General features: G+C 37.0%; 1 protein-coding gene across 7 annotated transcripts in view; it reads right to left on the bottom strand.

Annotated features, from left to right (window-relative positions):
- CNTN5 (contactin 5) overlaps positions 1-14,017 on the bottom strand; it is a 679,382-nt gene that overhangs the window by 152,147 nt on the left and 513,218 nt on the right. For all 7 annotated transcript variants that reach the window (XM_049823513.1, XM_049823512.1, XM_049823515.1 and 4 more), the window contains one exon: positions 7,025-7,127. In XM_049823513.1, coding sequence (XP_049679470.1) covers positions 7,025-7,127 — 103 coding nt within the window. The remainder of the gene's footprint in view (positions 1-7,024; positions 7,128-14,017) is intronic.

A 14,017-nucleotide genomic window follows, 5' to 3' on the forward strand; every position in this document is an offset into this window, starting at 1 on the left:
CTTTAGCATGATAGCAGGGTTGGAGTAAGAGGTGGATTCGTGGATTTGTATTAAGGAGATTTGTGTCAGAAAAGAATTTGATCTCAGAATAGAGATACTCATGAGACCTTTTTTGACACTGGATTAGTGGGAAGGGGGTCAGGTTATGGGAAGGTCTTGTTGGTTTATAGCAGGAGATGCCTCCTGCTGGGCCTGAAGCCAGGAAGAATCTTGCTGTCTACAGCCAACACACAAATACCTGTTCTGAAACATTCTGGACCAGTATAAAATAGGTAATATTGGATTTACCAAGATCAGCCAACAAAAGGATAAATGTCAGGGAGAAAGATATGGAAGACCTGGGGCATAGTTTTATGAGGTAGACTGAAAGGAAAAGCTGTATTTTACAAATCTGAAGAGCAGAGAGGGTTAAGTTTTGTCCTTTGCAGTTAGGAAACAATATGGTGCAATGCTGGAAACTTCTACTCGCCTATGCTGAGGGACCAGATGGGTAACTGCATATGTTAGAGAAATGTGCAACCTGGATCTGTGACTCATTATAGGATTATAGTTTGTGAATTTTGTGTTCCTGGCAAAAATCACATATAGTTAAAGTTCCCAGAAAGAAAAGAAAGGACCCGGGTATGATAAAGCCTTTGAGCAAAGGCTTTGTACTTCTTGGGTGCCTTTAATCTTCCTTCTTTTCTGAAATCACTTTCTTCCTCATTACATTGTTTGCCAAACACTGACTAGACCTCACAGAAACATCCTTTTAACATGTGGACTTGCAAAATCTATCTTTTTACACCTCCAAAAAGATTTGCAATATCTAGAAGCCTTCTGTATAGCCATTACTGTATGTCATTGTCTTAATGAGTGACACCAGCAAAAATAACTTCTTCAGATACTTCATGCAGTTCTCCACAGTTGCAGTCAAATGCTCTTCACCAGATCATAAAGATTTTTTATATCCCCACCCTGATCTTTGCTTAGATATCGTATTCACTTATCCAAACACTGTTCGCTTTTATTTCTGCATATTGAAAAATCTTCAGTAAGGTCTCTTTACATGTACATAGTCTGCAATGAAAATATTGATAGTGACATAAAATAAATAATAGCATTTTTAATAAAAGCTTGAAGAACAATTTTAAAAGTGTGTTAAAAGAAAATCAGGTCAAGGAGAGAAAATAAAAACCTAAATTCTATGGATTGAAAACTTTGAGATATTTATTAATCTGAATTGATTCAGAGTTCATTCGTTCAAGAGAATATTTTAGAACATTTCCTGGATTGCGTCACTAAATTTCATTCACTTGTGTGACTTATTTTTATTTTATTTTATTTCATTTAGAAAGCAAGATTTAAAAATGGACTATCAGCTGAGTGTTTGCAAGCCATATTACAAATGGGATGAATGTTTGTGACTTAGCTATAAATCTCTTCAAAACAAAGTTCACAATAGAATTATTAAAGCAACATTAAATATAACAGCATGAACAATGCTTCTATCATAACAGCCTCATCATAATTCAGTAATAAAAGGCAGTCAATACCTCTGTTTCATTCTTATCTTTAACAAAGAAAATTTCACAGTAAAAACATAGTCTTGACATTACTAAAGTGAAATAAGCTAGCATTTAGAAAGAATATTGATACCCTGTGTAGATGTTACTATTGTACAGAAGCAGCACAAGCATAAAACGGTATCTAAAAATACAGAAAAACAAGCATATGGGTTGTAAGAAAAATTGGCTGTCAGCAATGTTCTCTATTGATTCTTTTGATTAAAATCTCTAAGTGTTGATCTATGTGGTTAAAAAATAACCATAGTGAAAAAAAGGATGCATAAAACTTAATTTTTTTTTAGCAAAACAATCCTTTTGGCAGTCTACATGGCTCAGGGATCCTATTTTAAAAGCAAAGATTGAAAACTTTGGGAACCTACAAGTACAGGAATAGCCCACATCCTCTAATTTGTTTTAATGAGAAATAAAATATGATTACTCAGTGTTGGGCTGTTGGCACTATCATAACACAAACTGTACTTTTTTTTTCCTGGATGGAGCCAGAAAACCAATGAAATAAGAGGTTTATATGGGAATAAAATAGAAGCTGCTGTATGGTGTGATGCATGACCAAAAATGCAGCGAGGAAAAGGCTGAAGTGTGAGGATCAAGTAGGTTGTGTGCATGATACACAATTTGACATTAAAAAATCTGTGTGAAAGAATGGGTGTGGAAGAATTATTTGAAAGGGAAACAAGAAGTCAACCTAGAGTTATATGCAGAAAAAAAAAAATAATAAAAAAATAAAAAAGAGAGAAAAAAGGAAAAAAAGAGCCATAAATTAGACACTTCCTTTTTTCTTGCTTTCCTGTGAGGGCAAGGCTCTGTGCTCATTGAGGAGGGTTGAAATTTACAGCTTTTCATGTGAGCTTGGACAAACCAGTCCTATATCATTGTTCAAACTATGAAAACTTGTTCATTTTGAGGCTTTTAAAAAACCCTATATATTTCCATCTACACCTGCTTTTAAGTCCCATGTTAAAATAATAATATCAAAATATATAACTATACACCAAAGTCAGGAACTGTTAAAGAATGCTCAGGTGGCCGTCACTGGAAATACTTCATTAATGAATATGTCATGTGGTGGGGACAGAACATAAAGTCCTTTTACCTATCAGCACCATTACCTTCATAGCTTTTTAATGGGGAGTTAAATGAAGACATCAGAATTCTTCCTTTTAAAGCAGTACATAAAAAAAGAAATGAAAGAATTAACCAGTTGCCTCCAGATGTTCTTGGAAGCAAAGTCAGTAATATTTGAGAGGAAATGAAAATGGCAACCTGCTGTCACAGAAGGCAGTGCCTGAGAAATTGCATTTCTGGAGCAGGAAAAGCCAGGAATGCTGTGATCTGTGCGAGAGTGTCAGCTGGGAAAATGATGGCTTCTTCACCAGAACTTAAGCAAAGAAGAAGGTCGTGATCTGTCTTCCTGATTTACATAACAAACTTAAGTTCTGACATTGAAATGATGGACTTGTTAGAAAAACAGGATTATCTGGACTACAAATAACCTCATTACTAATAATCTTATTTATTTGTTTTACCAAAAAATTAGCTTGTCTTTTTAAATAACAGAAGACACAAGCAGTGCAAACTGTATTACTCAAAAGCAAATACTAATATACTGCTGGTTAGATTTATTTTTTTTAATGTAGATGTTTTGAATTCTTCCTTTCAGTAAGTTTTAAAGGAGATTTTTTTCTTTTTTAAATTATTATTTTATTATTTTAACAATGCTTAATGTAAATCTTAATCAGGATTTAGCAATTATATAAAATAAAAAGATGTACTTCTCTTCTTACGAAAAGTTAAAAAAATAGAAGATGGTAAAAGTTTGTTATTGCCAGTGGTTTTTTTAATTACTCTTTTGAAAAAAAAAATGATCCTCTGTCTTGTCAGGAAACAAACAAAAATACAAGTGTTCGTAATAAAAATTATGTAATTAAATGGGTGGCAGAAAACATCTTTGTGCTAAATATACAGATACATATGAAACATAGATGTAATTGAAACACAAGTTTTTGTGCAGGTGTGACAGTGAATATGGCTCTAAAAACAACCTTTCAACAAAAGTGGGCCAGCATAAATACCCGGCACAAATCACAAAACATCACTAATTGCAAAATGCACACTCTGATACAAAATACAGTAAATTTTATTTGCCTTTTCTGTTTGTCATGTCTTCTGTTGTACCTTAGCAGTAAATCATGGCTATATGCAGTGATTTCTTAGCCAATGACTGATGCTCATTGTAAGCAGTATTATCTAATGCAAATAACATAATTTTGAGGTATTTCACTCCTGTATTACTTTGAATTCTTTAGCAACAACAAAGTCTATTTATAAGTGTCATCAGTAACATAATATTTTCATTTGTAACTGTACCAGCTACATATTGCTTGGGTCAGAATAAAATTCTTCTCAGAGAATTTCTGTCAAGCAATTAAGACATTTGCTTTTAGTTTGGAGACAAAAGCTGCACAGCTCCAATTTATTTAATTCCTACAGCCATAGTGACTGGCAGTTCTAAATAAACACTATTAATAAATCATTAATCTGTAACTAAAGACTAGGCTCTTTCTGGAATATTTGCCAAATGCTTACTTTAGGAAATCTCGCTGGAACGTCTGTCATTCTCACAATTACAGCAGAGAGAGAAGACCAAACGTTTCAGACAGCTAAATTAAAGCATGAGAAAACCAGCAGCATATTGGTTTTGAGACTGTAATAACTTCTGTGTTATTTACAATAAGAATTCAAAACACCAAATCTCAAAATGACAAATAAAGAAGGAACAAATTAGTTGCTGATTCAGTTAGGTAATGGGGACCTATGGCAGTGTAACGAGAAAAGATCCTTACAAGCTACTGGGCGGACAAAAATGTTAATGAAAATGAATAGGAAATCTGATGTATTTCTACCTCCCACCTCAGCCTCCAGGTTTTAAACGAAGCCTGAAATGTCATTCATGTAATTATTACCATATCAGGTTGAAAGCGATTTCAACTCAGCTGATTTGATTGTGCATTAATGGCTGCGAAAAGAAGATAAGGAATGTGCACGGTAAAAATAGCCACCCATTACAATAGCAGCAAATGGGGTCAACTTACTAGATAACCTTAAATTCCTTGATCATTCAGGTGGCGCTTTTTTTTTTTCGTTTATTAATGGTTAACACCAAATACGAACGTGGAAATAAGCTAATTGAAGCCTTTCCTGTCAACCTTCACCTTCCTTATGTGACTGAAGAGTGACTAACTCTTTTTGAGAGAGTTTACTGAATCTCAGGATGCTGATGATGGAAGGTATCAGTAGCTGCGATTCTTGCCTGTCAGTGATGGTTGTGAAGGACAACATGTGGCATACCTTCTCTTCACTGGAAAGTGACAGCTGACTTGTAATCTGTCAGCAACTGCAATTTAATTCCAGCAAAATGAAGAAAACAAGAACTAACACATTGGTGACTGCTTCAGCCAAGAGTCTAAAAGGGCCTCATTGCCAGCTATTGACCTGGCAGAAAATTGGTTAGTGTTGCTGATAGGAGAGAGCCTGGAGCCACCAGCCTCTACAGAACAATTCTTTTCCTCATATATTTCAGCATTTCAGGGAATCTCTCAATTTATTGTTTTTCTAACCCTCTGTCACGTACGCCTTTCCTTATCCTTAATATATAAAACATAAGACTTGTGTTTTACCCTACAGAAATTCTCCCCTCATGTTTGCTTTCTAAACTACTGCTTACATTTATGTTGGGAATGAATCTGCAAAAGCCGCTGTCACTGTCTAATGGCTCCGTATATGTGGGCTATGGTCTCCCACATTTTGTTTGGACTGGATTGGCTATATCTTGTCTCTCCTTTGACTTCACCGGGCCTAAATAGATACAATTAAAATACTTTGTCAGAATTTCTCTCTACTTATTTATGAATACTTTCTATTGACCTGCTTACTGAGAATATCTGGATGTTGGTCAAACAGGAAAAACAGGCAAGAAGTGAAGCAAGTTTAAGACATATCTCATTCAAACAGTAAATAGGAACTGTTAAGAGAAAAATCTGAACAAAAAAATCCAGTGACCAGAGATACATGAAGGTCAAAATGACTATAAAAACATATAAAGTCCTCTCAGGTAGTAGAGACAACCTTTGAAAAGTTGCTCCGGAAAACCTACTGAGCAAGCTGGAGTGGTGATTCTCAGGAAAATAGACTATTGTCTTAAAATTCCTTTCTTCTTATCTTTTGTTCCTGCTTAAGTAAATTAGTAAGAAGAATTGGTATGGAAGATACGGTACTCCTCACACTAATTGCTTTGTGAAGTTCCTCCGCAGGAGTTACAAAGACAAATCATTCCACTATTCTTAATCAAAGCCAGGCTGTAAGAAACTTGTATGTGCCTTGATAAGCTATGAAATAGACAAGCAGGATATATGACATTCAGCAGCATGACTTCGGGGGTTGGGAGAGAGATGGCTGAGAGAAACACCACTATAAAAAGGAACTGAAAAGAATTCAATACAGTAAGATTTCTTTCAACATCCCCCCTCACATCACCTCTGCCCCCTGAATTTGATGTGGTATTTTTGAAAAAAAAACCAAAAACCCAAACCTATGCTTTATATTTGTTTATATGTGTCTAGTGAAACATCACTGATGGAACACCTGGTTTTAGCTACATGCATGTCCAGAAGAAAGAATAATTTCTTCGAATGACTAGAATTGCTTAGTTCTGTTTGACTTCATACTACCCTTGCCACCCTTATTCTTGGCAGCAATAATAATAGTAACTGCCAAAGTAAAATTGAAATGTCATCAGTTTCATCCTACATTCTGTAATCTTAATTGTGTATAGAAGTAATATTAATTTCTTATTTAATTTGTATGAAATAGCAAAGAGGTGTTTCTAAAATCTTTCTCTGCCTAAACCCATTTATCAATAAACATATAAAAACCTCCTTGACATGAATACTAAACACCTGTTCTTTAGTAGTGCTATTAGGTCAGGTAGAAACTAGAGAATTGGCACTGCCACAAAGTGTGTTAGGACATGTTTAAAATGTTGTGCTCTCAGTTTCATGTATAAAATATGCATTTGGTGGACCCGACCCCCCCCCCCAGGTCTTGTTTATTCTTCAACTATAATATTTTGGCAGAATAAATTCTAATTTACTGATTTATAGGATCACAGTGAATAAATGGTTGAGTCTGGTAAAATTTTCAATACAAAAACTTCCCTCTTTTTGTTTACAAGAGAGTTACATTTCATTTTGACAGAGTTTTTTAACTTGTATGAATTACTGTCCACAGAAATGGCTGGGCAGGGAATTCATAATTGGCCACTTAGTCAGTTGGTTACTTTGAGTGTGAAATAAGGACTGTCTGTGAAAATGAGATCCAGCAAAATAATGAAACCACAAATTAGGCATGTCACATCTTAATAAACAATGATGTCTAATTATGAAAGAATCTGTACTTACTTGCCAAGTGCAAAACACTCCATCTTAACAGTAGTTCCCCTTGCAGCTGTAACTGTGTAAGGAAAATGAACTTCAATTTTTGGTTCATATTCTCCCATCACACCTAGAAAATAAGGAATGTTGAAAATATGAAATATCATCAGTTTTCCACTTGCTGACATTATCACAGAAAAAACCTATGGCTTGCTTTTTGAACCAGCCCTACAGTAAAGCTAGTAATTGATGGAAATAGCCTTGTTTGAGCTGATATGCTCTGCTCAGGTCCAGTACATATTCTAAAATGCTCTTCAGAGTTACCAACAGCACAACAGTGAGCTTAAGAAAAAGGATTTATTTTCTCAAACATGGGTTAATATTTACATTTTGAAAGACTAAAGCAGGCAATCAATTTTAGAAGGGTGAGATTTTTCATAGACCAAAGCTTTGTTTACTGGTGCAGTGACAATTATGACAAATAAATCAACGTATCATGCTGTGTTTGACTGAGTACCTTCTAAGCTCAGCCAGAAAAACTCAAATTATGTAGGAGCATTTGTGTACGGAGATACAAACACAGATATGCAGACACATAGAAAGTTCAGTTATTTCCTTTTCAGTGACCCTTTTAATTTGGGACATGATTAATTTTATCAGGACAACTGTATTGGCTCTGTGTGGCAAGGTTTTGATAGTGGGGGGGGTTACAGGGGAGGCTTCTGTGAGAAGCTGCTGGAAGCTTCCCATGTGTCCCACAGAGCCAATGCCGGCCGGCTCCAAGACGGACCCACCACTGGGAAAGGCTGAGCCCATCAGCAATGGTGGTAGTGCTTCTGGGAGAACAGAGTTAAGAAGGGGAAAACTGCACAATTGCAGCTGGGAGAGAAGAGTGAGAAGATGTGAGAGCACCAGCCCTGCAGCCCCCCAGGTCAGTGCAGCAGGAGGGCAGGAGATGCTCCAGGCGCCGGAGCAGAGATTCCCCTGCAGCCCGTGGGGATGAAGACCCTGGTGAGGCAGGCTGTCCCCCTGCAGCCCAGGGAGCTCCACGGGGGAGCAGATCTCCACCTGCAGCCCGGGGAGAGAGGACCCCACGCCGGGGCAGGGGGATGCCCGAAGCAGGCTGGGACCCCGTGGGAAGCCTGCGCTGGAGCAGGCTCCTGGCAGGACCTGCGGATCTGTGGAGAGAGTAGCTCACGCTGGAGCAGGTTTTCTGGCAGGACTTGTGACCCCGTGGGGGACCCACGCTGGAGCAGTCTGTGCCTGAAGGACTGCAGCCCATGGAAGGGACCCACGCTGGAGCAGTTCGTGAAGAACTGCAGCCCATGGGAAGGACTCACATGGGAGAAGTTCATGGAGGACTGTCTCCTGTGGGAGGGACCCCACACAGGAGCAGGCAAGAGTGTGATAAGTCCTGCCCCTGAGGAGGATGAAGTGGCAGAAATAACGTGTGATGAACTGACCGTAAACCCCAACCCCATCCCCCTGTGCCACTGCGGAGGAGTAGGTAGAGAATCCAGGAGTGAAGTTGTGCCCGGGGAAGAAGGGAGGGGTGGGAGGAAGGTGTTTTGAGATTTGGTTTTATTTCTCATTACCCTACTCTGGTTGATTGATAATAAATTGAGTTAATTTTCCCCAAGTTGAGTCTGGTTTGCCTGTGATGGTAATTGGTGAGTTGATCTCTCCTGTCCTTACCTCGACCCACAAGCTCTTTGTTATATTTTCTTTCCCCTGTCCAGCTGAGGAGGGGAGTGATAGAACAGCTTTGGTGGGCACCTGGTGTTCAGCCAGGGTCAACCCACCACAACAACACACTTAGTACTGTAAGATACAACTAGGAAAACATTCAAGAATGAGAAACTCAGTAGAGTTATATGAAATTTGGTGTTGAGTGACCGACAGCTTTGGAGCATCACAAGAATTTAGAAAATGAGAAATGAGCAGGGAAGGGAGACAGGTTTTACAAGGCGAGGTGAGAGGTTTGTATTTGGTATGACTTAGAGGAAATGACATAATCAGCATGACAAGAGAAGAATATGACTGTAACAGCTGTGTTTGGTTAGACAGAAGATGGGTTACTGGGGTAAGTGATACTCGGGAACTAAAAGCTATATTAAACAAAGTAAGAATTGTTCAGATTTTTAGATGAGGAAAACTGAATAAAATCTGATTTGTGGACACAGTAGCAACAAGACAAGTCTAGTCTAAATTTATAAAAATCAGTGAAGATTCTCCAAAGAATCCTAGAGCAAGCAAATAGGAACAAGAGAGGGAAAGAAAGGAGAGAAAAGAGCTATCTTATGCAAGAAAGAGAAAAGAAAGGAGCATAAGGAGGAACATGGAAGCAGGGGAATAAGATTTGCAGCTGAGAGACCAGCTGACAGGGTTAGATGGAAAAACAACCCACGACCTATTAGAGAAAAAAAATAATATATAAGGCTGAAACGGCAAAACATACACTTCTAGCCCTTCAGTTGTTCCTTATGGGACTCAGGTGTTTCCAGTGGGGCTGTGCTCTCTTCCTTCTGTTGTCCCACTGTCTCCTGCAACTTGGTTCGGGGAGGGAGTCTAAACATGTATGCATTTAAACATGTCTTTGGGGGCCTAAGTTTAGTTAGAAAATCTAAATGTGTCTGATACGTGACTCAAATAACAGAAGTAGAAAGCATAAAATGCTTTTAACTCAAACAATGTAATTCCATAAATAATGTGGCTTTATAAGTAACAGTAGATTTCTTTTTAAAAAACATAATCATGCAAGTATTACATGTACTAGCAATAGTGACCCATTTTTCCTCAAAAACATGACTAAATCAATGTTTTGACATTGCTTTATGAACCTGTGGAGAAATACTGCCCCTTGTATGAAAAGGCAAATTCTGAACCAGTTCTGTCATTAAAGCTTAAAAGATATTATTTCGTAGAAAAAGGAAATTAACCTTTGTGTCCTGGGTATTAAAATAAAGTCAGGGCATCAACCAAATTGTAGTCAATGAAAATTTTCCCTAGCCTAGACTGAAATCATTCCTAGTCTAATCTGGCATAAAACATATTTTCCCACTATTTTGTACTGTGTCAATAAATTTAATAATTTAATTACACTCCTTGTGACTTCTTTTACTGCTTTCTGGCACTTTTTTTTTTTTTTTTTTTTGTGATTATGAATACCAGTTTCTGATTCATCTCAGTTGAGTTATTCATGATTTTATAAGATAAGGTAAGTCATATCCCCTTTTAGGTGTGTCTTTTACAGACCGAAAAATTCCAGACTATTAATCCTTCCTTACAGTGAATCTTTAATAAACTTGTGATCATTCTTCATGCCTATGTTGCACTGTTTCAAGTTCTATTCTATCATTTTGAGATAGGAAGATGAGAACTGCACAGCAATAATGAAGCTGTAGATCTTTCAATCACAGGTTTTTTTCTTGGGTTGGGTTTTGGGATATTTTTGGTTTTGTTTGCTCTTTATTGCTTTCCTCATGATTCACTTCTATTTGCCTTTTTGCACAAGAGCTCATGTTCATCCACAATGGTACCCTAATCCCTTTACTGATAATATCTAATAAAGGTATCATATTTTTAGGTTTAGGTATTATATAAATTTGTACCAGGTGACATTATTTATCACCTATCCACTCTATTATCATTATATCCTTTTGCAGCTCTTCACGGTTAGTTTTAATTTTAACTATCCTTAATAATTTTAATAATTAACAATCAACAAATTTTCTAGCTCTGTGTTCATTTCCCTTCCAGATCATTTATATGTTGGATGGTGAAGTCCCAGAAAAGTATTCTGTGCCTTCACTGGCAATCTCCCAGTTCTCCAAACTGATCAGATACTGCTACAACAGGTGGATTTTTTTTAATCTGTTGTTAATTCAAAATGGGGCTGTCCTTCAACCCCTCTGAGAATTTCATTTTTTGGACAGCCTTTGATGAGTCACCCTGTCAACAGCTATTTGAAATGAAAGTACACAATGTTACCTTGACCATTCCTATTCATGTTCTCTCAGACTCCTCGGGAAAATTGTATACGGATCGAAGCATGACTTCCCTCTTTAAAAGCTGTGTTCATGTTATATGACTGTATGGTAAGATTACTGTATGGTAGTGTGATAAACACATTCCTACTAATTGTACTTTTCTATTTATTTTCTACCAAAACACTTGACACAAAAGTCAGACTTACTGGTCTATAGTTCCTCAGATGTTACTAGGAGTAACTTTTTTAAAAAAAGCACCTTTTCTACCTATGCCCCTTCTGGGCCTGAGGCCTGGTGAAGGAAAATGGTACATCCTGCTTCCTTCTGTATGTGAGTTTGGCCTTGGGGATTTGTCAGTATTTGTAATGTCAATATTTCTTCTAAAATGTCTTCTATTGAAACTTCAATTACAAGAACTCCAGTCTCGATAGGGGAACCTCCCTAAGTTCCCTTGTAGTGAACACTACTGAAAATAGTTCATTTAGGTTTTATGAAGCAGTCTCATACTCCTGAGGTGTTCCTTTTACATCTCTGACTGTGCATATGCACTGACAGGTTTTGTGACTGAAGGAATTTTAAAAAGTTGGGGTTTTTTTGCTTTTGTGTAAAACTTTGTTCCTGAAAATCATTGTGTTGAATTGTCATATACTATTAAACATTTGCCTTTTTTTAGTCCTGAAAAACATGCAACTTAAAATAGGATTAAATTATTCTTGCCTTTAAAATAATACAGTACTTATGAACACATCTGAGGGACAATACTATCTTTCAGATCTTATGTTTTTAACTTACATTAACTCCCTTTAGTAGGTGCAATCTGTACAAGCATTGAATGGTCTTTGTGAGTCATGCCATCATTTCATATTCCTAATGAAATGCCGATCTACTAAAGCTTTGTACCATGTCCTGTTCTTCTGGGTTTTTGTTACACTAGCAAGCAGCACGCCTGCAGCAACTGGCAGAAAAATGTAGAAAAATTACTGAGCAATTGCTTTGTGTCCCTATGAAAATTAGGAAACAAAAGTCTATTATTGCAAAAAGATATTTTTCATCCTTATTATTTATGATCTTTGAGACCAAGGAAGCCATTGCAGTTGCATAGACATCAAGGGAATTATCGAGGCCTTACCTTCCCACGTTACACTATAATTGCTTTGCTATGGCTGTTGTACCTCCAGGCTCTTTATCTTTCCCAGTTTCTGTTTTGGTCACTATAAGTCAGTAATGGTAAAACAACCACCATCTGCATTTTCATCAAGTTTTTTGTTCAATTGTATCAGGTGCTAAAAGGAACCTGAACTTTTAAGAAATATTGAGGCCTTGAGTTATGTGCATTAGAATCAATCTCTCTCAGACTTATATAAATGACTCTTTCAGAGCTTTGGTTAAGACCATAAAAAATTCTCTCAGTCATTTTTTATTTCCAGTTATCAAACATGAAATATAACAATAAATAAAATTGATCAGCACAGAATAAAAACATAATATACGATTTTCAAGCGGCTAACAAATCACAGAGCTCATGGGGTCTGAGTACTATAGAGGAAGAGGGAGCTGTTCTCAACGCTACTGCGCTCTGCCTTCCCATGAAAATACCTACTTTCAGACAATCTTTTACCTCCCCAGAGAAGCCCCCCATGATTCAGTGTTCCTTAGGCTAATTAGTTAGTTTACTACACTCCCTACTTCTCAAACTGTGCTTTTCAGCTGAGTTCAGATCTGGGTATGAAAGTGCTGAATTTGTAATTGGTATGAAACACACTGCTTCAAAATAAATCTAATTTATCACATCTTGAAATTTTGTCTGGGATTAAAAAAAGAGGTTAAAAGCCAAACTTTTCTGTTTGTTTAAGTAAATCTTACCCCTGGGCTTTATTCTGAAACAAGTCATCCCACCTTACATTTCCCATTCTCTGGGTCTCTGTCCTTTCAGTGTGTATGAGAAGGAGAGCTCTCCACATTTCTGTCCATTCTGCTCCTGAGATGAAACACTAATAACGCTTCTGTTTGTTGTATCTCTGATTACCGAAAAAGGCACTGATTGAAATGACTGAACATATCCCAGACTAAGCAGAGCTTGCCTTATTAGAATTAATGGCCTGTTAGTTACACAGGCAGAAATGGAGCTCAATATTTACAGAAGAGATGATTTCCCTATTCCCTCCTTCAGATATTTTTTTACAACAGTGAAATTATCACAGAGCTATTATTACATATTCTCCAACTCAGGTAAAGAAAAATCTTCATAAAATCAGCTTTAATTTTAATAAGTGGTTTCATTTAACAAGTTGTTCCTCTGACTTGGCTGCAAATCTGTGATTTGAGTTCAAATCTACACTAACCAAAGCATCCTATGAACCCTTAGCTACAGTGTTGTCTGCATTTCAGTTTTCCATCAAAAAAAAAGAGATGACACAATTCACTAAACCACAGTAATGTGATAAACTCTGATTGTGAGGTGCTTACATACCACATGAATAGATGTAATAAAATTTCAAACATTTACAGATTTTACTACAGCTAAAACTGTTTACGTTATCCCCTGTGGGCCATTTAATGGAAATGGAGAATGGAATAAAGTAGCAAGATCAGTTTCTGACTGCCAGTCCTTTCAGCTAAGAACTAGTGAAAGAACTACAGACAGGATAGCAGTCATTATCACTTTGAAAAGGAATGCTCTACCTCTTCATTTAGCCTGCCACTCACTCTGTGACTTTTACAACCTCAAATGAAGAGTGTAGAAAAATTGTGAGTCTATGACTATATCCACACAAGAAGGCTTTTTGCCTTCATGGGGAAAAAAAAATCAGACAATTGAGAAATCATGGCACATCATCTTACTCCAGCTATGTAGAGGGTAATGCTTCTGTTCCATTAGTCTTTCAGATATTAACTACCCTCTTGAATCTCCCAGAACATAAACTTCCATGATGGCTCCTTAAACCCTTTCAGCTAAAATTATTTGGGGTTGTTTCAAACTGTTTAAGTAATAGGTCTTTAACTTACTTCAGAAACTAATTTTGAATGGAAC

Source organism: Accipiter gentilis, chromosome 19 (assembly GCF_929443795.1).
Source record: "Accipiter gentilis chromosome 19, bAccGen1.1, whole genome shotgun sequence".
Classification (NCBI taxonomy): domain Eukaryota; kingdom Metazoa; phylum Chordata; class Aves; order Accipitriformes; family Accipitridae; genus Astur; species Astur gentilis.